This window comes from Bubalus kerabau, chromosome 11 (assembly GCF_029407905.1).
Source record: "Bubalus kerabau isolate K-KA32 ecotype Philippines breed swamp buffalo chromosome 11, PCC_UOA_SB_1v2, whole genome shotgun sequence".
In the NCBI taxonomy this organism is placed as follows: domain Eukaryota; kingdom Metazoa; phylum Chordata; class Mammalia; order Artiodactyla; family Bovidae; genus Bubalus; species Bubalus kerabau.
Window position 1 is genome coordinate 88,981,833 of NC_073634.1, and position 27,601 is coordinate 89,009,433.

At 49.6% G+C, this 27,601-nt stretch overlaps 1 protein-coding gene across 4 annotated transcripts in view; it reads right to left on the minus strand.

Moving 5' to 3' along the window:
• Positions 1–524: 524 nt before the first annotated feature.
• Positions 525–27,601, minus strand: part of GREB1 (growth regulating estrogen receptor binding 1) — a 123,428-nt gene continuing 96,351 nt past the window's right edge. For all 4 annotated transcript variants that reach the window (XM_055540909.1, XM_055540908.1, XM_055540910.1 and 1 more), the window contains exons 22-33: positions 25,159–25,763; positions 22,468–22,570; positions 18,288–18,446; positions 17,206–17,348; positions 13,669–13,830; positions 12,573–12,777; positions 9,260–9,434; positions 7,472–7,690; positions 5,880–6,015; positions 4,585–4,785; positions 3,778–3,916; positions 525–2,423 (exon numbers count right to left, since the gene is read on the minus strand). In XM_055540909.1, the coding sequence (XP_055396884.1) occupies positions 2,260–2,423; positions 3,778–3,916; positions 4,585–4,785; positions 5,880–6,015; positions 7,472–7,690; positions 9,260–9,434; positions 12,573–12,777; positions 13,669–13,830; positions 17,206–17,348; positions 18,288–18,446; positions 22,468–22,570; positions 25,159–25,763 (2,411 nt within the window). In that variant the 3' untranslated portion in view covers positions 525–2,259. The remainder of the gene's footprint in view (positions 2,424–3,777; positions 3,917–4,584; positions 4,786–5,879; positions 6,016–7,471; positions 7,691–9,259; positions 9,435–12,572; positions 12,778–13,668; positions 13,831–17,205; positions 17,349–18,287; positions 18,447–22,467; positions 22,571–25,158; positions 25,764–27,601) is intronic.

Sequence of the window (27,601 nt, forward strand, 5' to 3'; positions counted from 1 at the left end):
ATTTTTGTATTGTACTAGGGAGCTCATGTCTGCTATTAACTGCCTCAAGTGACTGTGGGGACAAAACAATGCCACGGAGAGGGGGCTGCTGTGAGTTTGTCTTATTCACAAAGGCCTGGCCCCCCAGGGCCCCTGCCTACCTGGGGATCCACACTCTCTCAGCCTGAGCTTCAACCCATCAGCTGCAAGGAGCTCAAACCAGTCAATCCCAAGGGAAATCAATCCTGAATATTCACTGGAGGGGCTGATGCTAAAGCTCCAATACTTTGGCCACCTGATGAGAAAAGCCAACTCATTAGAAAAGATCTCCTGATGCTGGGAAAGACTGAGGGCAGGAGGCAACACGGGATGAGATGATTGGATGGCATCACTGACTCAATGGACACGAGTTCGAACAGACTCAGGGAGATAATGAAGGACAGGGAAGTCTGGCATGCTGCAGTCCATGGAGTTGCAAAGACTGGGACATGACTGAGCAGCTGAACAACGAGCACATCTTACTATACACTTACTTTTATGAATTTATTCTTTTCTTTCCCAAACTACCCTTTCTGTCACACATTGCGATTTCAAGCAGGTAGTTCTCTAAGACAGTGCAATTCATTCCCACCAAAGAAACAATACATGCATTATGAATTTTATTTATAAGGCTGGAACAAACAAGAATGTTAGGGTTTTTTTTCAACTTTAAATTAACGAATGAAACAGGAAGAGCAGCCTAGAAGCCACCATTTATGAAAGACTCAAGAAGGTAGAACTCAAAAAGGTAAGTTTTTATTCCAAAATAGGAATAATGACATATACAAAGTGATCGTTTTTTTAGAAACATTGATCTAAATTTTTTATACTCATGGACTATTTTTTTTTTCCTCAGGGAAGAAAAGATTGACATTAACTCTTTGGCATCATCTTTGAACATAATTCCTTCTCGGATTAGTATCCATTAGAGTGCTTATAAACGTCTAAGATGGATGGACAACAGTGCATTCTGCTGAATCATTTCTGAGGACCTTTCAACTCTTGCGGTTACGGGCCACTCCACAAACAGTGTGGTGGGCCGGGGAGACGGACCCCGGAGTCTGCTCTGCTTCTCTTCTTCCCCGGAGTCTGCAGCTGTGTGATCCTGGGGTGATGCACTGTTTCCATCTCAACTGGCTCACCTTTCAAAGGGGAAGAAAGATGCCACAGCACAAGGCTGCTGGAAAGGGTGAGCAAGATAGTGAAAGCACCTGGCCCCGGGCCCGGCCTCTAGGGGGCACCCTAACATGCTGGTTTAAAATGTATTCCGGCAGGCAAGGCAGAGTACGGGTATCACAGTACAACCATGACCTTGTCTGTCCCCTTCCTCTCTGGACAAGGACCAAACATTCAGAAGAGAAGACGAGCAATTCAAGGAGATTAAAAACTGAGCTTCAATAAATTAGAGTCAGAAGTCTAGTTCTTATCAGCTACTTTCCCTATCGCTTTGGTTGTTTTGTTTGTTTCAAGAAAGACGTTTGGCTCTCTTTCCTTTGTAAGGCAAATTCTGTTTCTCAAGGTCAATCTCTGCAACCCTAATTACCTTCCTGCAAGCCCTGTAGTTTTTTTAAAAAAAGTTTCTTTTCACTTTTGCCCTTTCTAAGAGGTAGGGTATTTACCCTATACTATTTTAATAGAATCGTATTTGCTCTGAAGTGAAACTATTTGTTTTACTTTATTAAATGTGATGCCTTTGGGCTAGTTTCTAAAAGAGTAACCTTACACAATTCATAATTAAGTGAACCTACTTCGTTTTTCCTTGTGTCCAGCCTTTATGGTTAAAATGGTCTTTTGGACTATTGCTCTGGAGTAGGTTAGAGGGAAACCTACTTAGCCAACACCACATCCATCATCTGAAATGCTGGCATCTCTACAAAATAATCCAAGAAGGATCCTTCAGAACTAAGAGGAAAGTCAAGTTTGTCCAAGTGTGTCCATGGAAGCATATGGATGTCGTGACAGTAGGCAAAACTTTGTTCTTCATAAAATGAACTTCGATACAGGCCAGGGCTGTGGGGTCTGGCCCGGAACCTAGGGGTCTGGGGTTGGAGTTCTTGCTCACCATCCACTCGTCCCTGTTGCTCTCAGTAAGTCTCCACGCATCTCTGGGACCTATGGTTCCCTGGCACCTACCATGAAGGTGTGGCAACAAACACCACTGGGTCCCATCCCGGTCCAGACACCCCGGGGTTCTAATTCTTCCTTTAGCCTCAGCAGCCTGAGGTTGGGCAGGCTCCACCCTCAGATGTGCCGTCCGGTCAGGAAGAAGAGTGGCCGGTCCTCCTTGGCGTTGGCTGTCTGGAATTCATCTCGCAGCCGAAACTGCCACTCGTCTTCCAGCTCCAGGCGGACGACTGTCTGGCGGAGCGAGTTGCGGTCCTGACAGATCACACACAAGGTGGCACCTGTGTGGACAACGGCAGAGGTGTGTGAACGGAACAGGGGAGTTTCTGCGCAGGAAAGCTCCCGCCCTGCTGCCGTTTGCCAGAACAAAAGACGATGCTGCTTTTGGAAGGGAAGAGCCAGATGTCCAAGTGAGCGCCTGTTTTCAGGGGCTGCTTCACCATCTTAGCTAGACAGTGAGCGTGTGACTTGGCAGGTTTGGCAGATGAGACAACATGGAACCAAGAAATGATGGCAAAGAAGTGAGCAGACAGGGAGAAGGAGAAAGACTCTTAGGATCACAAACCAGCATCCTCAGCTCCAGCGCTGGTGGGAAACACTGCACCCCACAGCCTAACCCTGCCCTCTTCACCCATCGCAGTCAGCTGCCCACCCAGGCCCCCTGCGCCTCCTGCCTCTCCTCCTGCCTGGCAACGTGAATTCTCCTTCCTCTCGAACCCTAGCACACATCAATAATCATGGGTGTTCATACCATCTACCCCCCTACCTCCATATCCCATCCTTCTATTAGACAAGATGTTTCCCAGGAGCACAGAATGTTGCGGAAACCTCTGACTATTTCCCCAAAGCTTATGCAACCCCGATGCTCACTCAACACCTCACAGAGAGGAAGGTGGGCGTCACGTCCAACCAAGAAAAAGTGAAGATCAATTAGGGATGCCAGCTGGATTGGAAATAGTGTTTTTAAGTCATACTGAATGAATGTTTCCCACTCTCAACCACTCCAGCACGAAAACACCTATAGAGGGAGAAAGATTAGAAGGAAAGTAAAGATACACGCAGCAGCCCAGGACAAAGAAGAACTCATCCACCAAGAAGAAAAATGTCTAGGAGGTCTGCATGCTTAGGCTAAGAGCCTGGCCTGAAAAGCAACAGAAAAGTTGAAAATATCTGCTGGTCACTGGGAAGAAAGGGGATGTGTCTTATCTCTGTGCAAACAGGTAGAGGGGAAGAGCCATCCTGGGATCCCACCCCAGCCTTCTTGTGCCTCCCTGGAGAGCCGGGAAAGTCACAAGCCCTGAGTCTCAGTTTTGCTGTTCTTGTTAGTCGCTCAGTCGTGTCTGACTCTTTGTGACCCCGTGGACTGTAGCCCACCAGGCTCCTCTGTCCATGGGATTCTCCAGGCAAGAATACTGAAGTGGGTTGCCATGTCCTCCTCCAAGGGATCTTCCCAACTCAGGGATCAAACCCATGTCTCCTGTACTGGCAGGCAGATTCTTTCACTGAGCCACCAGGGAAGCCTGAGCCTCAGTTTACTTGTTGCCAAAAAGGATGGGGACCAGGTTCACCTCCACAGAGGTGCCAGTGACGACAGCCATTCAAGTCAAGGTCCACCGTAAGAGCACGAGAAGTTACCTTTCAGAAAATGAAACTTTTTCAAAAAGCTAGCGCCCACGAAAGAGTCACAGAGGTAAAGCAGGAGTCCACTGAACACGAAGTCAGAGCAGCTGATGTTTAAAGAGTGGGGCCTGGAGCTCACGTAACACACAGAGATCTGGGGGGGAAAAAATGGAATCCATGAGAAAAGTCATTTTCCATGAAACACCCCACAGCACTGTGCTAGAGCTTTGCATCTAACACACACTAACTGCCAGGTCAAGCTTGGGCTTGGAGGACCAAATACAGCATTCAATGTCATTTCCAAATCTTATGTTTTAAACATCAACTCCGAGACTTACCCAGATATATCTATTCATTACCTCATTTGAGAATCAGAGATGTTCTGGCATTAGTAGTACGTTTGATTCCTAACTTTCTATATCAGGGTGTGTGTGCTAAGTCGCGTCCGTTGTGTCTGACTCTTTTCGACCCCATGGACTGTAGCCCGCCAGCTTCCTCTGTCCCCGGGATTCTCCAGGCAAGAATACTGGGGTGGGTTGCCATGCCCTCCTCCAGGGCATTTTCCCGGCCCAGGGATCAAACCTGCATCTCCTGTGCCTGCACTGGCAGGCAGGTTCTCTACCACTGAGCCACCAGGGAAGCCCCTTGATATGGGGGCACACCATTTCAATTCTTTCAGCCTTTATCTTATCGACTGTAAAGCGGGGGCCAGGCCAGAGCTGACACAGTTGGGGGGCTGTAATTCCAAGTTCTGGGTTCTAGCTCCCATGTTGAGGGACTTCTCTGATTGATGGGCTCGACAGGGCCCCCTCGGATGGTTACCTGAGACCCCAGGTTCAGGTAGCAGTCCACGGACAGCACGGGGTGGCCGAGATTCTTCAGGGACAGCGGGAAGAAGCGGTGGCTGTGGTGCTGGAGGAACTTCTCCAGGAGGAGCTGCGCGGGGGCCGCGAGGAACGTGTGCTTGCTGTCGGGGGCGCAGATGTACTGGGCGGGCACGACGGCCATGGGGCTGTCCGACACCTGCGTGGGGACGGGCGGGCATCAGCCACTCCCGGGGACCTGGGGTGGGCCTTCCCGTCGTGGATGGCTGTGTGCAACCGTGATGTGAGAACATATACGTCCATGGTGAAGCTCTCCATTAAGGAAAAGTTGGCTTAACTAAAGTGGGATGTGTGAAAACTGACCACGGGATGAGTGACTATAGACAATGACCACTCCGTGCAGAGACCTGGCTGTCTTGTCTAGAAAAAAATAAAGAGAACCCAAGGACCCAATGTTCCCCCAGATTCCGGGATGTCAGCTTCTGGGAAGGGTCAGACTTCCCCCTGACCTCCAGATCCTCTCTGTCTCCTGTCCAGTCCCACTGGTCTTCCTCTCGACAGCCCAGCCCTCTGGGCCCACAATCTCTTACTCGATCACCAACGTATTTCCCAGGCTGGAGCCAAACAGACTGTGCACATACATAAGACTACTCAAGTCCTCTGATGGACACCTTTCAATGGGTTCTCCTACTTCTTCAGTTTATCTCTGCCACTCTCCTCCATGGATCAAAGGGACCTTCAAGGCAGGGGTGTGCCAGCGCCCTACGGGTTCCTGGAGGATACAGATCACCGAGGACATGTCTCCCCCAACCTGGAGGCTGTCTCCAGGGCAGATGGCACACCCATCAAGCTAGCCTGTCAGTCCCATTCAGGCAGTATTTAGCAGGTGCTGTCCTGGGGACCCTAAGAAGAGCACAGTACCACATCTGACCCCCAAGGGCTCTGCCCAGCAGAAAAGCCAGAGAAGTGAGCAGCAAAGACACTAATGGAGATGTGCTCAAGAAATCACGCAGAGAGAGAGTGTGGGGTGGGGGTGGGAGGTGAGGGCAAGGGCACACTGGAAGGCTGGTGGTGCGCACGTGGCAGGGAGACACACACACACACACACACAACTGGAGACGAGAAGGGAAACTCGATGGAGTCTTTCTCTTCTCAGGGCTCCCAGCAGGAAACCTTCACTAGCACTTCCTAGCCGTCAAGCCCACCCCACTGACTCAGAGGTGCCCGGGTGGCCTCCCCACCAGCTTTCCCACCACGGGCAGCAGCTCTCTCCGGGTACACGGCCGCACCCACCTTGGATGTGATGTGGAAGGACCTGTGCCCGCCCACCGCGATCTGCTTCTTCATCACGCTGAAGCGGTTGAACCGGCAGAGCAGGAGGCCGGCACTGTGCACCCGCAGGTTGAAGTCCACGTCGTCACACATGAACCTGGCGGGAACCAGAGGAGGGGGTGGGTCGGCCTCCAGTTAGCTCACGGTCACGCCCCCACCAGACACCCCCGTATCTGGGAAGATGAGCAAGCTCATTCCTGCCCCCAAAGACCTTCCCCTGGGAGGCACAGGAGGCAAACCAAGAAAGAAACAAGCTGTGATGCCCCTGTACCAGGAAGGCAGGGTGTACTCAGGCTTTTACTACAGAAGCCCTGTCACGTGTGGACCGTGCACACCATGCCAGGCACAGTGAAGGGGACTTAACAGACGTCGCTTCATCTATCTGTTAAAAAGCAACTGACCTCCCAGAGTAAATTTATTGTTTCCCTGGTGGCTCAGATGGTAAAGCGTCTGCCTGCAATGCGGGAGACTGGGATTCGATCCCCGGGTTGGGAAGATCCCCTGGAGAAGGAAATGGCAACCCATTCCAGTATTCTTGCCTGGAAAATCCCATGGACAGAGGAGCCTGGTAGGCTACAGTCCATGGAGTCACAAAGAGTCAGACATGACTGAGCTTGGCACGCCATGCCAGGTACCGTGAAGGGGACTTAACAAATGCCACTTCATCTACATGTTAGAAAGAAGACAACTGGTCTCCCAGAGTAAATATATGAGCCACTATATGAGCCACTGTTACAGGAGGAAATCAAGACTCAGAGATGGCGAGTCATCTGCCTAAATGTCAAAGCTGACAAACGGCAGAACCCACATTCCTAGCAGGTCAGTCTGCTCCAAAACAGACACTCCTCTGCAGGCACTCTTGGGGATGTGCCCACTTCCTGGCAGGTAAAGGGCTCGCTAACATTAGCGACTGGATTCTTCTAGAGACATGAGCACTTCTGCGGCTAGATCCAGAGAGAGGGACACAAGGAAATTATCATTTCCTTCAGCGCTCAAGCTCCTAGAAAGTAATATGTTCACAGAAGGAGCCAGAAAAGCAAGAGAAACACCACCTAGAAGAACGAAGTCATTAAATAAGGTACCGTGTGAACTGGTGAAGGAAGCTGAATGGTCTTATGCAAATCTCCCCTAAAATTATGCAACAAAAATACTAAAAAAAAAAAAAAGAAAAATCCATGAGGACTGAAAGCAAGGGGCCAGGCCAGTGCCATGGGTAGGAAGGCCCTGCAGGGCAAGGAAGGAGCAAGGGCCCTCCAGGAGTAAGGCTGCCCCTTGCAGAGGGCCCTGGGACTGTGGGCTGAGCTGATGGACGTGGTTGGACAAAGGGCCCTGACCATGGGCTGAGCTGATGGATGTGGCTGGACAAAAGGCCCTGGGACCGCGGGCTGAGCTGATGGACGTGGTTGGACAAAGGGCCCTGGGACCGTGGGCTGAGCTGATGGACGTGGTTGGACAAAAGGCCCTAGGACCGCGCGCTGAGCTGATGGATGTGGTTGGACAAAGGGCCCTGGGACCGCGGGCTGAGCTGATGGCCGTGGTTGGGCGGGGCTCACCGGTTCTGGTTGTACTGCACGTTCTGGGTCAAGTCCACATTCAAGACGATGAAGTCATGCACATGGCAGCGGGAGAAGGGCTCGCGCACCTCGCGGCTCCCGGTCTTGCTGGACCACTTCCGCATGCCGATCAGGGCGTAGTGGGTGATGTTGGGGGATGCCTCGATGTGCTGCATGATGTGCTTCAAGGATACGTTTCTCTCCGACCAGGAAAATTCTCTGCTCGAAGGAGGGAGACAGACATCCCCAGGTCGGCGTGCAGACTGGGCTGGCCAGGCCGCTGCTCTCCCCTGAACATGCTGGGCAGGCTGCTGTGCCCAGAACCCATCACAGCCACCAGGCACTTCGAATTCATTACCACTGATCCTCGCAGCAATCTTGTCACATAGAACCATCATCCCCATTTCACAGATGAAGAAAAGGAGGCTCTGGCTGACTTGGCCAGTGTTATTCAACAGAGCTTGGCTGGAAGGGTGTTGTCTGTCTCCAGAGCCCACATTCTCTGCAGCATGCCATGCCACCTCGTGTTTCTGGTGGCAATTCCAAGGAGGTTAGGGGGAGGGAAGGAGGCTATGTGTAAGCACCTCCCACCCCACCCTGATGGTGACTGAGGTCTGGGAAGACAGTGAGGGCCACCTGACGAACAGGGAGGGCAGCTGAAGGGAGTAACCCTGGGGCTGGTAGCCCAGGCAAAAAGAGTTCTGTGTGTGAGAGACCCAGTAAGTGGCTCAACTTCTCTGCATCTCAGCTTCCTTTTACCCAGCCGAGGGGCTTCTGCTAAGCTCCCTAAGGCCTCAGCCAGCTCTGACACACCAGGACTTGAACATTCTGCTTCGGAACGAAATTCAGAAAAGCAGAGGGAAAAAGCTTAGTTCTCTTCCTCATCGCTGTGCTCAGCCAAGCTTTCGCCCTCGGAAGGCTGACAGTGAAAACACTGAAAGCATGGCGGCTTGCTCTTGTCATGTCTGTGGGCTCTATCAGACCGAACACATTTTTTTCCAGAAGAACAGTGGTGAGGATGGAAGTTGTTACACTAGGACTTAGGACTCACTAACACAAAAGAGAACTAACCTTACATCGTCTCTCAAAAAAAAAAACAAGCCAAGCATTCAAGTTGTTTCTCAAATAAGCCAAAGATAAAAGGCTAAGTTGAAATGCTTGTGCCAAAAAACCACACAGAGGTATCTTCTCAATGATGCTCAAATGCAGCTCTACCTACTGAGCCTTTTCTACCTCCTGCCGCTCCATCACCCTCCTCCAGGCACACAATTCACGGTTTACCTAATCCTCGTAACAAACCTCTAGGACAAGGGCAAGTGCCCCTTTGAAAGCTGCCCCAGAAAGAGTCGTTTCCCGAATGTCACACAGCAAATAAAAATACAGCTTCATGTCAGGAGGAGGCTGGAGCAGGGAGAAGGTTCTAGAAGGTGTGGGGGAGGGCACATCAGTGATGGTGATGGTCCATTTCTTCATCAGGGAGTTTGTTAAGTGGGTGTGTTCTGTTTGTGAAAATACCTGGATATGTATGACACTTTTTTTTTTATATTTTATACTGAATTTATGTTGCATTATTTTCTGTCTCTACTGTGCCTCAGTAAAATGTTTTCAATTAAAAACTCAAAGGCTTGACGGGTGAGCCCATCCCAGATAGGGTTCTGTCCACCGCACACTACATCTTCTAAGAGGAGGCGCCCTCTGGGGTCCTCAAAGGATGGACAAGAATCCCCCACTGGGCAGAGTGCCTGCTCCCTTGTCTTAGTGGGGTGCCGTTGGGAAAGGGGCTCTCACCTGCTTCTCTCCCCACCACTGTCGATGTCCACCACATTCCACATCACGCAGGAGTCATCAGAAATCACAATGAAAGGCCAGATGTCCTGGGGCTTGATTCCCAGCTCCTCCTGACGGTTCCGCTCCAGCTCCAGGTTGTGGTAAGACAGCTCCTTGATCAGGAAGTGGGCGGCGCCTGAAATGAGCAGACGACCCCGACTCGGGTCAGTCCAAGTGCCCACCCCAACCCAGGACAAAGCCCCGCTAAGAACAAGAATCTGATGAAAGCTCACCCAGGCCCCAGCCCTACCTCCTCTTCTCTGCAGCCCTTATCCACTTGCTATAGGCTGTTGACTCGGGAGAGGAAATTCGAGGTCAGAAAACACTCCCCTCCCATTTGTGCACACATCTGTCTATTTATCTTTGCTTTTCTAACAGCTGAGACCATGAATAAACCAATAACTGAGCACTGAAGAAAAAAAGAATCGTCAACAAATCAAAATAGCTTTAAAAGCCAGAAAGCTGAAAGAGAAAGGCCTTTCGATTCTATGCAGACAAAAGCCATCTCTCACCATCTGCCTCTACAAGGGTGAGGTCACTAGTGGCCACTGCAGACCTTCAACACACCCTGCAAGCCGTTCAGGGTGGAGAATGAGGCACTCTGTGCTCTAGGACAAACCAGCAGAACAGGCCTACAGATCGTGAGATATTTTTCAGGAGAAGATTTTATAAGCCCGGTTTCCTGCACTGTCTCCTATCTAGAAACGCACGAAAATCCTTAATGGAGACACCTGCTGTCCGTGACCAGCAGCATCCCTCTGCTGATGTGTGCGCCTGATGGCAGTTAACCCCCTTCCCTCACATACACACCGGCCTCTCCCCACATCTCCTGGGAGCAGTTCCTCGGAGCTATCTGAGAGGCGGTCTCCCAGGCTCTGGTCCTCATTCTGCCCCCAGTAAAACCTTACTCACAACTCTCTCATTGTGCTTTTTTTTTTTTTAGTCAACACCTAGAAGACTCTCTCAAGTCTCCATTCACAGAAATTTTATTGAGTAGGGGGTGTTTTAAAGGGTCTATCACCAAAGAATTCAAGTGACAGGTTATCCCAGAAAACCTGCAGTTAGTGAAATTAGGGTATAACACTGTGGAAAATTCTGAAAGAGTTGGGAATACCAGACCACCTGACCTGCCTCTTGAGAAACCTGTATGCAGGTCAGGAAGCAACAGTTAGAACTGGACATGGAACAACAGACTAGCTCCAAATAGGAAAAGGAGTACATCAAGGCTGTATACTGTCACCCTGCTTATTTAATTTATATGCAGAGTACATTATGAGAAACGCTGGGCTGGATGAAGCACAAGCTGGAATCAAGATTGCCAGGAGAAATATCAATAACCTCAGATATGCAGATGACACCACCCATATGGCAGAAAGTGAAGAACAACTAAAGAGCCTCTTGATGAAAGTGAAAGAGGAGAGAGAAAAAGTTGGCTTAAAGCTCAACATTCAGAAAACTAAGATCAAGTCATCCAGTTCCATCACTTCATGGCAAATAGATGGGGAAACGGTGGAAACAGTGACAGACTTTATTTTGGGGGGCTCCATAGTCACTGCCAGAGAAGGCAATGGCACCCCACTCCAGTACTCTTGCCTGGAAAATCTCATGGATGGAGAAGCCTGGTAGGCTGCAGTCCATGGGGTCGCTAAGAGTCAGACACGACTGAGTGATTTTACTTTCACTTTTTACTTTCATGCATTGGAGAAGGAAATGGCAACCCACTCCAGTGTTCTTGCCTGGAGAATCCCAGGGACAGGGAAGCCTGGTGGGCTGCCGTCTATGGGGTCGCACAGAGTCGGACACAACTGAAGCGACTAGGCGGCAGCAGCAGCAGCAGCATAGTCACGGCAGATGGTGACTGCAGCCATGAAATTAAAAGATGCTTACTCCTTGAAAGGGAAGTTATGACCAACCTAGACAGTATATTAAAAAGCAGAGACATTACTTTGCCAACAAAGGTCCATCTAGTCAAAGCTATGGTTTTTCTGGTGGTCATGTATGGATGTGAGAGTTGGACTGTGAAGAAGGCTGAGCGCCGAAGAATTGATGCTTTTGAACTGTGGTGTTGGAGAAGACTCTGGAGAGTCCCTTGGACTGCAAGGAGATCCAACCAGTCCATTCTGAAGGAGATCAGCCCTGGGATTTCTTTGGAAGGAATGATGCTAAAGCTGAAACTCCAGTACTTTGGCCACCTCATGCGAAGAGTTGACTCATTGGAAAAGACTCTGATGCTGGGAGGGATTGGGGGCAGGAGGAGAAGGGGAAGACAGAGGATGAGATGGCTGGATGGCATCACTGACTTGATGGACGTGAGTCTCAATGAACTCCGGGAGTTGGTGATGGACAGGGAGGCCTGGCGTGCTGCGATTCATGGGGTCACAAAGAGTTGGACACGACTGAGCAACTGATCTGATCTGATCTGAGCGCCAAAGAATTGATGCTTTTGAACTGTGGTGTTGGAAAAGACTCTTCAGAGTCCCTTGGACTGCAAGGAGATCAAACCAGTCCGTCCTAAAGGAGATTAGTCCTGAATATTCATCGGAAGGACTGATGTTGAAGCTGAAACTCCAATACTTTGGCCACCTGATGCGAAGAGCTGACTCAGTTGAAAATACCCTGATGCTGGGAAAGATTGAAGGCAGGAGGAGAAGGGGACAACAGAGGATAAGATGGTTGGATGGCATCACCGACTCAATGGACATGAGTTTGAGTAGACTCCGGGAGTTGGTGATGGACAGGGAGGCCTGGTGTGCTGCAGTCCATATGGTTGCAAAGAGTCGGACGAAAATGAGCGACTGAACTGAACTGAACTGATTAAGAACATTCAGGGGATTCCCCAGTGGCTCACTGGTAAAGAATCCACCTGCAATGCAGGAGACGTAGGAGATTCAGGTTCACCCCTTGGGTCAGGAAGATCCCCTGGAGGAGGGCATGGCGACCCACTCCAGTATGCATGTCTGGAAAATCCCATGGACAGAGGAACCTGAGGGCTACAGTCCATGGGGTCACAAAGAGTGGAACATGACTGAAGCCATTGAGCACACACACACACACAGCATTCAGAAGAGCACACACACAGTTTAGGTGGTCTTAGTGCAGTGGTGGGACAGCAGTGATTATAGAATGAATGTAATTAATATGCACACACCTGTTGGAGGGGACTAAGGGAAAACAGGTGTTCGGTCTAGAAAAACATTTCTCAGTGGATTTCCTATGAAGTCAACGTGTCTTGAATTTAACTTTGCAACAAATTTGGAAAAAAATTAAGGCCTACCAACTCCAGCGCTGTTGAAGATGCTGGGAAGGACCAGCATGATATGGTTGGGCCAGTATTTCTTGTAAATCGCCATCTCATACTCCTTGACAACCAGCACGTGCAGGTGGCTGGCACCGTCCATCGCGTGGTACAGGTTAAAGAGTCCGTGCTCGTGACGGCCAGTTGTGGGAGTGAACGTCGGGCTCTTTATGTACTCGTGACTCTGGAGAGCATGGGCACAGAGACGTCAAGCGTTTGTCAGCCTGGCCACGAGGACTACCCTCCCTCCGAGACGTGACTCTGCAGCCTCCTCCATCAGAAGATGGTGCCTGTTTCTGCATGCCTTGCATCTGGCTGAGCCTTGGGACTTGCTTTTACGGATGAAACGCAGTACAGATAGTGGCGTGCCAGTTCCGAGCCTGGCCTCCAGAGGCATTCTGTTCTCTCTCAGAAAGCCCCCCACCCCCTGCCCCGAGGGAGAAGCCCGGGCTAGCCTGCTGGACAAGGAGAGGCCACAGGAGCAGACACGGGCGTCCCACTGAGGCCACCAGAGTCCAGCCCCACCGCCAACCTCACTTCAAACACAAGGGATGGCAACCAGGATAAGCACCCAGCAGAACCGAGCCCAAACCGCTGGTGCACAGAATACAAAGCGAAATAAATGCTTGTTTGAGAATGGTGTGTAAGGTGAGCAAAACTAATGGGCTTGTATCAGTGACCCAAATCCATGACCCTCACCTATTGGCGCCTAATACATGTTGAGTGCACGTTATTGCTGTGTGACTTAAATCCCTCCACTTCTGAGCCACACAGCCTAGCTTCTCATTCACTCAGGTTGTGAATCTTCTATATAAGCAACTGTGTTTTCTTTCACTCTTTTCTCAACAACCAAGCTAGGTCTTCTATTCCTTCTTGATTTCTCAAAGCACTTGCCACTGAGCTGGTGCTCCTAACCAGTTCTGATGGGAACCGTCTAGAAAACGGAGTAGAGGAGCTAATAAAGCCTCCGTCACCCTCTAACAAAGGAACCCACTACCACTTCACGAAGGTTTTCATTGTTTGATAATAGCCCCTGGATCTGCAAGGCTGAGCCCCAGGGCCGCAGGGCCAGTACCTTGTCTGTGACGAGGGGCAGTCGCATGCTCTCCAGCTGGCCTCCGGGTTGGCTGAAGACAAAGTGGTGCTCCTTGGACTTTGGGATGATGAAGTGGAGCTGGATTTCCTCTCCTAGCATGGAGTAAGAGAAGGCAAAGGCGTGCAGGGTGGACTCATAGAGCTGGGGTGTGAGGGGGAAAGGACAGAGCTTGTCATCAGAGTCCGGCCTGACCTCCCGGAAGAACCCAGGCCTGCTGCAGCCATGACCACACAGAGGCTACTGCCACCGCTGCCCCAGCTGATGCCAGTTCATAGCATGGACACCCGCGAGTGTGTACCCGAGGCCACACCTGATTGGTCAGAGGCTCCCATCCTGGTGCTGACCCCTAGGTACCCAGGGGATGCCTCTGTAGCCACCCAGACCTTCTGGACTCTGGATTGGACCCAGAGGAATGCTGGGGCACCAAAGCCTTCATGCTCCAGGTCACATTTTTAATTTCAACAAAGATTATTTTCTCATGACAGCTGATCTGTGTAACAGCAGAAGACAATAACTGTGTAAACTTGTGCATGTCTGTCTCACGCGCCACATCCAGACTCAGGAACCAATGGATAATCCTAGGTCCTCACTCCCATGGTGGACATCCAGAGGTCTTGGGCTCACTCCTATCCCTAAGTCTAGCCTCACCTCCAGCCACTTTGTCTAAAGAGTCCTCCTGTTACCCAGTCACCGTGCCCACACTGCTCCTGGTGTGACCTCCCAGCCCGGCTAAGCCCAGGCCAGAGGATGCCTCCTCCAGGCCTCGGCTCTGGCGTCCACAGCAAGGCCTTAGCCACCCCTCTCCCTTCAGCTGCCCCTGCAGATGCACTGCTAGTCTGTCCCGTGCCCTCCGGAGGGCCATGGGGGCCAGGGCAGGGCTGACACGGGCCAGGACGCGCTGGCTGTGACATCTGACGGACTGTGGCTCTGCTTTGAGAGCCAAGAAGAGGGAGAAACAGAATCTGACCAGGGGAGGGAGCAAAGAGGGACATAACCGAGGAATTTCCTAAGACAGCCTCCCAGGGGAGCCTTGAGCAATGAGGAGAAAGAATCAAACAGCAGAAGCAGTGACCTGTCAGCAGAGAGTCAGCATGTGCCCCTGTGTCCTCAGGGGACCTGATTTTCACACCCCTGCAAGTGTGGCCCCAGACCCAACCCGCCTACAGAGAGGCTGGCCCCGGGGGCTGGAGCTCAGACCTGCCCCCCTCCTCCTCCTCCAGGCTCCGTCTACTCATTCACTGCAGACCCTGAAGCGACCAGGCACTGAACCTTCCAGTCTCTGCATTCTTCACATTTCAAGATCAAGAAAATGTTTTCACTTATATTCTTCTCTGCCTTGAAAGAAAAACTTCATCTCCAAGGGAAGAAATGTTAGGAGGGTTTATCTGCAGCAAATAGGATTTCTGATCATTTTTAATCCTTTGAAAAACACTCATATGTATTTTTTAATTTTGTCTAGAGTACAATTGCATCATTTGAAAAAAATCTGTGCTTAGAGGAGACAGGTGCTACTTCAGTAGCAGCTAAGCTCAAGGCCAGGAAGATTTGGGAAAATTAAAGCTACCATCTGCTGTTTCCCTCTGCAAAGGGGACAGACAGAGGAAGCTGGAGCCCTCGTCACCTTCAGGCCTTTCTGGGGCAGCTATGGACTGGTAGAGCTGTCCTGCACCCCTGGGTGCTGCACAGCTATCTGTCTCCCATCAGCTCCAGCTGCCCCTGACTCCTCTTTCCTTGCCTGCATCTGAAATGAAAAGAAATTCAGTGTAAAATCCTACCCTCCATCTGTTTCTAGAGAACCAGCCCACAGGCCCCCACAAACCTCCACAAGGCTGTGCTTAGTCGCTCAGTTGTGTCCAACTCTTTGCGACCCCATGGACTGCAGTTCACCAGGCTCCTCTGTCCATGGGGATTCTCCAGGCAAGAATACTGGAGTGGCTTGCCATGCCCTCCTCCAGGGAATCTTCCCAACCCGGAGATTGAACCCAGGTCTCCCATACTGCAGGCAGATTCTTTTACTGTCTGAGCCACTAGGGAAGCCCAGGAATACTGGAGTGGGTAGCCTTTCCCTTCTCCAGGGGATCTTCCTGACCCAGGAATCGAACCAGGGTCTCCTGAATTGCAGGCAGATTCTTTACCAACTGAACTACCAGGGAAGCCCCTCCACGGACTAGTAAGAGACTATTCAAAACTGATGGATGTTAATTAACTCAACTTATTGTGCTGATCATTTAGCAATATATACATTTATCAAATCATTATGTTGTCTACATTAAACTTACACAATGTTATCTGTCAATTATATCTCAAAAAACTGGAAAAATTGTTCATTTTCTTATCAAGTGTTCGTCGACTGAAAAAATCAATTTAAAAAATAGAAAAATTAAAAAATAAGAAGAAGGAAATACCCCCTCCCAAGGTAGCCTTGCCCTCATCAGGCCTCAACTAAGAGTTCTCACTGCAAAGGCCCCATTCCTCCCCACAGCACGGATGACTCTGTGGTCTGTCTGTGCCCACCCACCCAGCCTCCTGTCCCGGGACCAGCCTTCACTCTAAGCTCCATCAACACCCACTAAAGTCACTTCTGAGTCCCCTAGACACCCCTCGTCTCCCTGCTATTGTACTTGCCATTTGCTCCTCCCCCCCCCTCTTCTGTCCACCTTGGCTCCCTGGCAAACTCTTACTGATCCTTCAGAACCTTCTCCCCTGGCTCCCTGCCCAGTATCATATGCTCATTTATTAAATGGGGATAATGCTATAGCCTTGTGGGGTTTTAATGAGAATTAAAGAAGAAACTCAACAGTACAGATTCCTAACCAAGTGCCCCTTGAATGAATGGAACACAGGTGTCACTTAAACATAAACTGCTTCAGCCAGAGCCCTGGGAGCAGTCTTATCCATCTACCCAGGGTCCAGGACAAATATCATTTTCTATCACATTAAAAATTGGGAAGTACTGGTATATAAAAAGTGCCTAGTACATAGCCCGGTACGTAGTAGATGCTCAGTAAATGCAAATTCCTCTCTTAAACCTCATAATGTCTACACGTCAACCATAGCGCTTTCCTGCCAGCTTTAGCCTGCTCCAGAGTTCTGTTTATGTGCACGTGTCCATCCCTAGACTGTAAGCCTCAAGTCTGGCGTTTTCTTCACTTCTGAGTCTGTGTCCAGTATATAACAAGCACTCAGGAAGTATCCACTGCACTGAACTAACTAGAGATTGCTAAGATGTAAAGAAAAGTAAGACATTGATAGCTGGTTAACTCTGCCACTAATACACATGTCACCCCAGGGGAATCACTGTTCGGTAGCATCAATAATTATTTCAGAGATGCTTGAAGGGAATGGAGGATTCAGGACGAAGGGGCTTCTTCCAGAACTTTCCACCTCCTGACTCCAGGATGCAAACATAAGGAGAAGAAGGAGACCGAGGTGCTAGCCACGATGAAACATGTAGCCGAGAGCCATGGAAGTGCCCGCTGGAGTCCACCCGAGGGGCTGCCTGGGGGCTCCTCCTACCTGGTAGCGGGGGTGGAAGCCCATGTACTGGTGGCACTGCTCGCAGTGATGGTACGTGTTGTACGCTGCGAACTTGGACAGCCTCATCCTCGCCGTCTGGCGTCGCACGTACAGGTCCTCCGGCTTCCGGTGCGTCCCTCTGTCTGCACGAAATCCCCGCGTTAATCCCAGGAGGCCCGACCAATACCCTCTGTTCCGCTTGTTGGCAATGAAACACTGTAACAGGGCTTCCCGGGATCGCCTCTCACCTGTCCGCCCCACGCTGACTCCACTGGCCAGAAAGGACAGAGTCTCAGTGGGATAAACTAGACAGTACAGTCACACGGCGTCTCACTCATCCTGCTACGGATGTTTTACAAACCTATTCAAGGATTCGATCCGTGACAATGTAAATTGATCGCTGACGTAACATGCAAATGCTGCAAAGCACACAATCACCGCTAGGATTTCAAACGACTTAGCAAAATTAAGATTTTAACACTCAACCTCCATTCGAGAAGGTCTACGTGAAACATGAAGGAGGCTCCAGTGAACGGCATCTGCTCTGAGCTCAATGAAGATAAAATGATGAAATCGACAAGGAGACTGGTATCTTCCTCTCACACTGCATTCACTGAACTTTCCCGGTCAGTGCTTATAATCTCACTGGCCACTCACATCCGATGTTTGTCACCAGTGACCCTGAAACCCGTCAGGGTCATAATACTGTGAAAATTAGTGGTCCCCGAAGAAGGAGCGAGAAAATGAGAGACCGAGGGAAGGATGGGAAATAGATGCATTTTGTTGTAACAACCCAAATTCATAGAAAAATATACATCTTTTTCTTTGGTTAACAAGAATCTTCAGAGTATTCCAATCATGAAAAGCCATCAACAGCATCCTCACATTTTTCTGCACTAATGGAGCAGTGAGTTTTCCCTCATGGGGTCGAAGAGCGTTTCCTGTCCAGAGAGGTGGTGACCTCACTGCTCTAACAGGCACCGCCAGTTCACTCATCACTAGCAAAATTTAGCTCATCCCTTTAAAAGGCTATTTCCACATACTCTGGAAGAAGGTGGAAGCAAGAGTTTGACAAATCTGACCTTCACTCTTTACGCTTTGATGGTGTGAGCAGATCAGACTGGCGTCCTCGTACTTCGGGTCATGAATAATATAGTCAAAAGGCAACTTCTTGAACAGCTCCAGGTCCGGCCAGGGGTCACTGAGCTGGAGGTAATGCCAATCCGAATCTTCTCTGAGGTCTACAGGATCGGGAGAAACACAGATTTGTGACAAAATGGGATGTGAGAAGGATTTATTTCAAACGTGCACAAGGGTGATGGTTGGAGTGGAACTGATGCTGAGTCGACAAGTTACCACAGGATCTCAAACACCCAGGTACATGTTCCATTTTCAGGATTCTTCTAATTCAACAAGAATGTGCATTCAGATCTATCTCTATCCAGAGGAAGAGCCTCATGCTGGGTTTCCTATGGGATAGGCTTGCTCTTCTGACTTCCACTAACTTCCACTCCTCCCAATACATGTAACCCTGTGCTCTGTGGTTTCCCTGGCCCTGTCCCTCAAATATACCACACTAGTTGCCAGCACCAGCAGAAACCAACGCAGTTCTCTCTCTTGCTCTTATACCTAAATGCTACCCAGCCAGGAAGGCCCAACTCCTACCACTGCACCTCTAGGAAAACGCTTATAAATGCTCAGATCCACTGGCTTCCCCTTTCTGAATGCCAACACGACTCCTGGCTCAACCCATGTCTTCACGTTTGCCATGTATCATTGGACATTGTAATCCGTGCAGTCTACAGTGCTCATTAAACGCTTGCTGGCAAAAAGGTAAAAAATTCTAGTTGGTCCAACCCCAAATTATGGAATATGTTGATTTTATGTATATGATATTTTATACACATGATACTGAAAGTGCTGCACTCAATATGCCAGCAAATTTGGAAAACTCAGCAGTGGCCACAGGACTGGAAAAGGTCAGTTTTCATTCCAATCCCAAAGAAAGGCAATGCCAAAGAATGCTCAAACTACCGCACAATTGCACTCATCTCATGTGCTAGTAAAGTAATGCTCAAAATTCTCCAAGCCAGGCTTCAACAATATGTGAACCGTGAACTTCCAGATGTTCAAGCTGGTTTTAGAAAAGGCAGAGGAACCAGAGATCAAATTGCCACATCCGCTGGATCATGGAAAAAGCAAGAGAGTTACAGAAAAACATCTATTTTTGCTTTATTGACTATGCCAAAGTCTTTGTGTGGGTCACAATAAACTGGAAAATTCTGAAAGAGATGGGAATACCAGACCACCTGACCTGCCTCTTGAGAAACCTGTATGCAGGTCAGGAAGCAACAGTTAGAACTGGACATAGAACAACAGACTGGTTCCAAATAGGAAAAGGAGTACATCAAGGCTGTATATTGTCACCCTGCTTATTTAACTTATATGCAGAGTACATCATGAGAAACGCTGGGCTGGAAGAAGCACAAACTGAAATCAAGATTGCCAGGAGAAAAATCAATAACTTCAGATATGCAGATGACACCACCCATATGGCATAAAGTGAAGAACTAAAGAGCCTCTTGATGAAAGTGAAAGAGGACAGTGAAAAAGTTGGCTTAAAGCTCAACTTTCAGAAAACTAAGATCATGGCATCCGGTCCCATCACTTCATGGCAAATAGATGGGGAAACAGTGGAAACAGTGTCAGACTTTATTTTTGGGGGCTCCAAAATTACTGCAGATGGTGACTGCAGCCATGAAATTAAAAGACGCTTACTCCTTGGAAGGAAAGTTATGACCAACCTAGATAGCATATTAAAAAGCACAGACATTACTTTGTCAACAAAGGTCCATCTAGTCAAGGCTATGGTTTTTCCAGTAGTCATGTATGGATGTGAGAGTTGGACTATAAAGAAAGCCGAGCACCAAGGCATTGATGCTTTTAAAATGTGGTGTTGGAGAAGACTCTTGAGAGTCCCTTGGACTGCAAGGAGATCCAACCAGTCCGTCCTAAAGGAGATGGGTCCTGGGTCTTCATTGGAAAGACTGATGTTGAAGTTGAAACTCCAATACTTTGGCCACCTGATGCGAAGAGCTGACTCATTTGAAAAGACCCTGATGCTGAGAAAGATTGGGAGCAGGAGGAGAAGGGGACGACAGAGGATGGGATGGTTGGATGGCATCACTGACTCAATGGACATGAGTTTGGGTAAACTCCAGGAGTTGGTGATGGACAGGGAGGCCTGGCGTGCTGCAGTTCATGGGGTCGCAAAGAGTCGGACACGACCGAGCGACTAAACTGAACTGATATGTAATACTACATCCATGTAGCTACATGTGTCTATATATATATATATATATATATATATATATATATATATAAAGTCACTCAGTCGTGTCTGACTCTTTGAGACCCCATGGACTGTAGCTTACCATGCTCCTCTGTCTGTGGGATTATCCAGGCAAGAATACTGGAGTGGGTTGCCATTTCCTTCTCCAGGAGATCTTCCCAACCCAGGGATCGAACCCAGGTCTCCCGCATTGTAGGCAGACGCTTTACCATCTGAGCCACCAGGGAAGCTCATATATATATATCCTAAATGTCCATAAGAGAAAAAAAAGAAGAGGGAGAGGAATGCTTATTATACATTTAATAGATGGTCAGTGCTTCATATGTGTAACATCATTTAATCTTCACAACATCCTGTAAAAGGGGAATTATGTACATTTTGCCAAAGAGAAACCCAAAGCAACAGGAGAGTATTTGAGGAAATAAGGCTGTGAAGTTTAACACACTTCAGGCAAATCCTCTTTATCATTGGTATATCCAACAAAACGTGAGACAGAAACTCAGCAGACCCACTGACTTTCATCTGCAATACGGGTCCAAATTGTGGAGGAAACGGTGGAAAACTGAGAGTGCAGATGAATGTAGATATGGTTCCTTTTTCCTTCAAAGGAAAGATTAAGGGCTAGACGGGCTTCCTGGGTTCTAAATTTTCTCCCAGTCAAAATGCAAACATAGTTAAGAGTATGTAAAGAAGTTCTGTGTGTGCAAAGGGCAGGACTTCCTTCTCTGTCAAGGCTGACTACATTGCACATATATACCCCTTCTTTATCCACTCAACTGCTGGCGGGCGTTTATCCTTCAGTGGACACCATACAGTTGTTGCTACATTTTGGTAATTGTGAATGATGCTGCAATGAACATGGTCACTGTACGAGGTGACTGTGGCGATTATTCCACAAAGTGTGTCAAATCATCCAGTTGTGCACCTTAAACATACAGAACAGAAGTGCTTGTAGATGCCAGTGCAGCCTCCTGGGGCCCCTTCTCTATAATATGACTCCTTACACAAACCTTCATTCCCAACAGATTCATTCAGTAGGCTGTTCAGAGCCACTGGAGTGGCGCTAGAAGAGGAGATGGAGGAGGTGCTCTACAAGAGCATGAAACATGTTCAAAGACAGTCTTCCCTTCATCAGGATAAACTCCACTCTGGGAATGAGGAGAAAAGCCTATTCCCCACATATCATGTATTTTTCATTTTGCCCCAAGATGCTGACCTATGTGCTCAGCAGTCTGAAAGGGAATTCTCATCTGATGGACAATTCCACTTTTTAGAGGCAGCATGCACGCATGCTCAGTTGCTTCAGTTGTGTCCAGCTCTGAGACGCCACGGATTGTAGCCCACCAGGCTCCTCTGTCCATAGGATTCTCCAGGCAAGAATACCAGAGTGGGTTGCCACTTCCTACTCCAGGGGATCTTTCCAACCCAGAGATTGAACCCGTGTCTCCAGCACTGGCAGGTGGATTCTTGACTCACTGAGCCACCTGGGAAACTCCCTAGAGGCAGCAACCAAACCTAATATGGTTACAGTTCTGTTACCCCTGAGCTGGCTCCTGAACATGTTACTTAGCAGAAAAATGGATTACCAATACCTGTCTCACGGTGTGGTAGAGGAAGTGAATGTGGTAATTTATGTAAAGTATCTGGCACAGTGGTTGACATTTGGAAGGTACTCAGTAAAGAGCGGTTATTTTTAGTATCGTAATTTTATCTTCCCCAAGGCCTCCTAGGCTCTACTCTAGGATTGAGCAAAATGACTACAAGGGAAAGATAAAAACCATCCAAAGCCCTTGGGAGGAGTCAGATCATTGACCTGAGAATTCCATCTTGAAAGTAAAAGACAAAAGCAATGTCACTTGAGAAACTGATGGAGATCATTCCAAGCCCAGGGTCATCAACAGGGAACTCACTGATGTTGATCTCTTCCTCATCGTAAACATCCACTTCCGTCAGCCGAATGAGCATTCTGGACAAAATGCTGAGGAACTGCAGGTAGGCACCCGTCTTCCCGATCTGCAGGGACAGCGAAGTGGGAGCTGACCATCAGTACATCCATGTCTAGTGTGCTGGCTGAGCACCTTACTTGCCTCCATTCATCCACCGATCTTAACCATCTCGCCCAATTAAAACGAGGGCTGGGGGGGATGCAAAGACCTTTGAGGGGAAAATGTGGCCAAAGAAACATGGCACAGGCAGACAGATGAACTCCCATAGGCAGGAGACCCACCTGCTTATCAATCATTGCAAATGTCTTTCCAGATTTTACCTGGCCACACTGTTTAAGCTGTTAGAACTAGGACTCCATCAAAAGCTGAACAAAATGTTACTTTATAAAAAAAAAAAAATGAACTGATGTTTTAATAATGCCTTAAAAGTCTTGCTCAATTGCAAATTGTGATCTTCTATTAATGGATGTATCTGTAGCAGGATAACAAAATTCATTGTGGGAGATGTGAAAGGTTGGCATCACACCTCTCTCCTCCTAAGTTCAGGACTTCCTTCTCTTGTTGTATTAATGGGTCCCCACCCCCGTCAAGCCAGCACTAGGCCAGGATACTATTGGTCTTAGTGCACTGACATCACAGCTGGCTGCAAGGGGACCTGGGGGCTAGCCTCCTCTCCTGCCCACCTTGGCATCCTAAGAATGTGCTCTCCAAGTTCTCAGCTTAATGCCTGATTCATAGGAAGGATTCAACAGATGCTGATGAATGGAAATAACTAACTTCCAAAATGAAAATATGAAATACAACCAGGGGGAGCTTTAGAGAAAATATTCGAATGCACATAATTCACAAAGCATTAAAACTTATACTCTAAAAGAACAAAGCAAAAGAAAAAAAAGTCAAATGGACTAAAGGAAAAATAAATAAGAGAGACAAAACCAGAAAGTCATTGTAAAAGATATACCAGTGACCAATAAAGATATTAAAATATATTCACCCTTACTAATAAAACTATAATATACAAAATAATTTTCCCCTATCAAAAATGCAAAAATTTTAAAGACTGATAACATTCAGTAAGATGAGGGTATGGAAAAACCAGGATTCCTTTATAACAAACATTTTATTTCCCCTTTTTAAAAAATTACACAAAGTACTATATGCTTATCTAAAAGTACAAGAAATACAGATCAATAAAAATAGTAGTGAAGTCGCTCAGTCATGTCTGACTCTTTGCGACCTTATGGACTGTAGACTGCCAGGGTCCTTCGTCCATGAGATTTTCCAGGCAAGAATACTGGAGTGGGTTGCCATTTTCTTCTCCAGGGCATCTTCCCAACCCAGGGATCGAACTCAGGTCTCCCACATGGCAGGCAGACTCTTTACTGTCTGAGCCACCAGGGAAGCCCAATAATAAAGTAGAATAATCACAGATTCCAGCCCCCTTCCCTGACAGCTCTCCTGTCAGGGATTTTTGAAGATATTTTCACACATGCAGACACATACACACATTGGTTTTTCTGTGTAACTCATGTGACCCTATGTATATATTATTCTGCAACTTGATCTTTAAAGTGGAGATATCTTAGAGACCTTTCAGTGTCAGTATATAAAGATCTAGGTCAAATTTTCTGTGGCTGAACTGCATGATACCCCTGTGCCCAAGTATATTCAATCAAGCGTGACCAACGGAACTCAAGGTGTTTCCAGTTTATTTAACTACTATAAACTACTAATACAAAACTGAGCACTTTTATACATATTTTTGTGGGTTTGTGTTTCTTGGGATAGGTACCTGACGAAGGAAGGAACATGAGAGTGAAAAGGAAACGTGTCTTGAACGGGGACAGTGATGATGACGGGGACAATCACAGTGCTTTCTAGGGGTCAGACGAACATGTTCCAGGTGCCCTATCATTACTCTCCTGTCTAAAGCTCCTGTTCTTCTGACACAGCTGTAGCTTCCTCATTCTCAGATGAGGACCCTGAGGCAAAGAGAGCTGGAACTGGCCCAGGGAGGCAGGTGATGTTTTAGTTTGACTCTAGCCCCAGGCAGTTCCCTGCAGGGCCCACCCTTCACCCCAGCTCTGTGTGGCTGAGCCCCTCTCCCAAGACCCCATACAAACCTCATGCATCCTCATCACAGGCTTGCGACCCCTGACATTCACACCCAGGTTCCTGCCGTGATGACAGGTGAAACCATCTTTCATTGTCAGAAAAATACAATAAGCTGGGGGGTGGAGACAGGCCTCCTGCCTCCCTGTTCTGTTTCACCAAAATCTTGCAGGACAGAAATAGGGGTCAGCTTCCATTGTCAGAGTGAGGGGGAACCGCCCTGACTGGCCGTGAGGACCAAATGGAGTAATGTGGGAAAGGCAGAACCATAATCTGAATGAGTAAGAAGGACCTGCAGAGAATCCCTCCAGCCCCATATCACTCAAAGGAGGAAACTGGGGTCAGAGGACGGAGGACACCCTGCCATGAGCAGCAGGTGGGTCCCTCTACCCGCCCCCTTAGGGCCATGAGAGATGCCACCTGGGGGACGGCCGAAGCGAATAAGGGATGCTCTGGGATGCTCTCAGCCCCAAACCAGTCTCTGGGTGTGCACACAAGCCCCCTGCCCCCCCAGAGAGCCCGGGCGCACGGGGCAGCACCCACCTGGGGGGGCCCGCTGAGCAGGAGCCGGCGTGGGTGGAAGCCATCCACACGGCCCTCGGCACGGTTGCCATAGTCCATGTGGCCGGGCCGGGGCACCGTCCACTGGCGGTAGTAGAGTGACTGCTCCGTGGACGTCATGGTCTTGCTGAGCAGGGGCCGGAAGGAGCTGGCCCACATGACCGAGTGTGAGGGCAGGAGCGAGGCGGCCTTGGGCAGGCCACTGCCATCCGTGGATGTGACCATGTCGTACACCAGCTTGGGCAGGAAGACCACGGGTGGCTGCCGGCAGGCCTTGGTCATGGAGCACTGGGAGGCCTGCAGGACGAGTGGGCCGGCGGCAGGAAGTGCCGGTGAGGAGGCCGAGCCCGAGGAGGATGCCGACGGGGCCGACACCTGGACGCGCTGGCCGCTCTTGAGGCTGGGATCCGGCTGTGAGGTCAGCCCTGGGCTGTGCCTGCTGATGACCGACGGTGGCCCCCCTGCTGCCCGGAGCCTCTGTCTCTCTCCAGGGGCCCTGGCCTCCTCCGAGGGGCCACAGGATGGTGGGGACCGGGCCCGCTCCACCTGCGAGGGTCCGGCCGAGGACTCGCCACACGGTGCCGAGCCTGCAGAGACACGCCCGTCAGTCAGGGCCTGGGATCCACCCCCCCAGCTCCTGCTTCTGCAGCAATGACTCCCTTTACCTGCAATGATGGGAATTTCTGTCAAGGCAATTCAATTCCCCTTCTGGTTAAATATGGACTTTTTGTGTTTCTGACAAAGCCCAGAGGTGCTGTGGGGAGAGAGCCAGCACCACTCCCCTGGCCCCACACGCCCCTCCAAGCCTCTGCACCCTCAGCCCCATCTGTCCCAGACCCTCACCATCAGTGAGTGCTCAGCCCACCTCCGGCTCTGGTGCAGGTGGGTCCCAGAGCTCAGATCTCCCCTTTGCACAGCAGAGCGGTGCTTCCGGTTCAGCAAAACTCACAGGACTGAAAAGGCTCGACTCTTTAGCTTCCAGAAGAATTCAAGAGAGAAAATGCAGCACCCACAGCAGCTACCCAAACGCAGTGTTTCTTTTGCCCTCCCCCACCGGTGGACCACGTTGCAAGCCAAGGTGAGTGTAGGTTCCTGGCACCCAGGAGTGGCACCCTGGTCCATCTTTTACATCACCCTGTGCATGCTAATTCGCTTCAGTCATATCCAACTCTTTGTGATCCTATGGACCATAGCCCACCAGGCTCCCCTGGCGATGGGACTCTCCAGGCAGGAATACTGGAGTGGGTTGCCATGCCCTCCTCCAGGGGATCTTCCTGACGCAGGGACTGAACCCTTGTCTCGTCTCCTGCATTGGCAGGTAGGTTCTTCACCACGAGCACCACTATCACCCTGGACCTCCTGAAAGGTGGGGGTTTCCCCCTCTCTGAAACGGGGGGTTGTACCGAAGGCCACAAGAAGCATCTCATCGGAGATTCCCTAAGGTCTCAGGGCTCTCTGAGGAATTCTGAGAAAGTCCCCGCACAGGACAGGGAGGCTGGCCGGCAGCCTGGACATTCTACTCTGCCTGACAACACTGCACAGACCAGCAGGTCCCAGAACCTTCTAGAAAGCTGTCAGCCCATGATCAGGGAAGAACAAAGCACCACACCTCTCTATTCTAATGGCCTGGAGCATCCACTCCTCAGGTTGCCCTGGTGCCCTCGGTCCCTCTGTTGTTTGGGGCAGAAGGATAAGAAAAAGCTGTAGCATTTGGCTTTTCTGACTGACTCGAGCCTATACATCAGACCTTCCTTCCATCACAGAGTCCATGGTCCTGCTGGGAGGCCTCTTTTGACTCCTTCTGTGCACATCTGTAAGGGAGACCCTCATCGCTTGACCCACTGTTATCCATGGGCTGGTGAGAAGGTGGAAGAGAAGAAATCAAAGACCCTAGGCCGAACCCCCTGGTGGGCTCCAACCTTTGCAGCCATGCCAGGACCACTCACTGCACCCAAGCACCACACACACCTTCACGCCCCAGGGCCTCCTCTACCTTCAAGGCCCAAAGGCCAGCTGCTCTCCGAAACCTGCAGGGACCACCCCCTACCCCTAAATCTGCCCGACTTGGGCAAACTTCTTCCTATAAATAGGCATAACATCTCATAGTGGGAATGTGTGTGCAGAAAAAACATAGCAGCCCCTATTGCAACACAGCCTGGTCCAAAGGAACCATGAATTCCTTGCGAGCAAGTGTGTATCTAATGGGTCCCTCAGTGCCCCGAGCCAGGTAGAGAGCAGGTTCTCCATAAACGCTTGTGGTGGGAGGACATGTGATCTGTCTCCCGCGTGCTGCCCCGGACTGCTCCCCTGAGGCCAAGGTGGCCCCCAGGACCCACATTCCCCACTCCTCCGCCCAAGTGCAGTCGGGTCCAGGGGTCAGGGGATACTTGATAAATTTTGCTGCTTCTCCCCTAGTGAAGCCTTC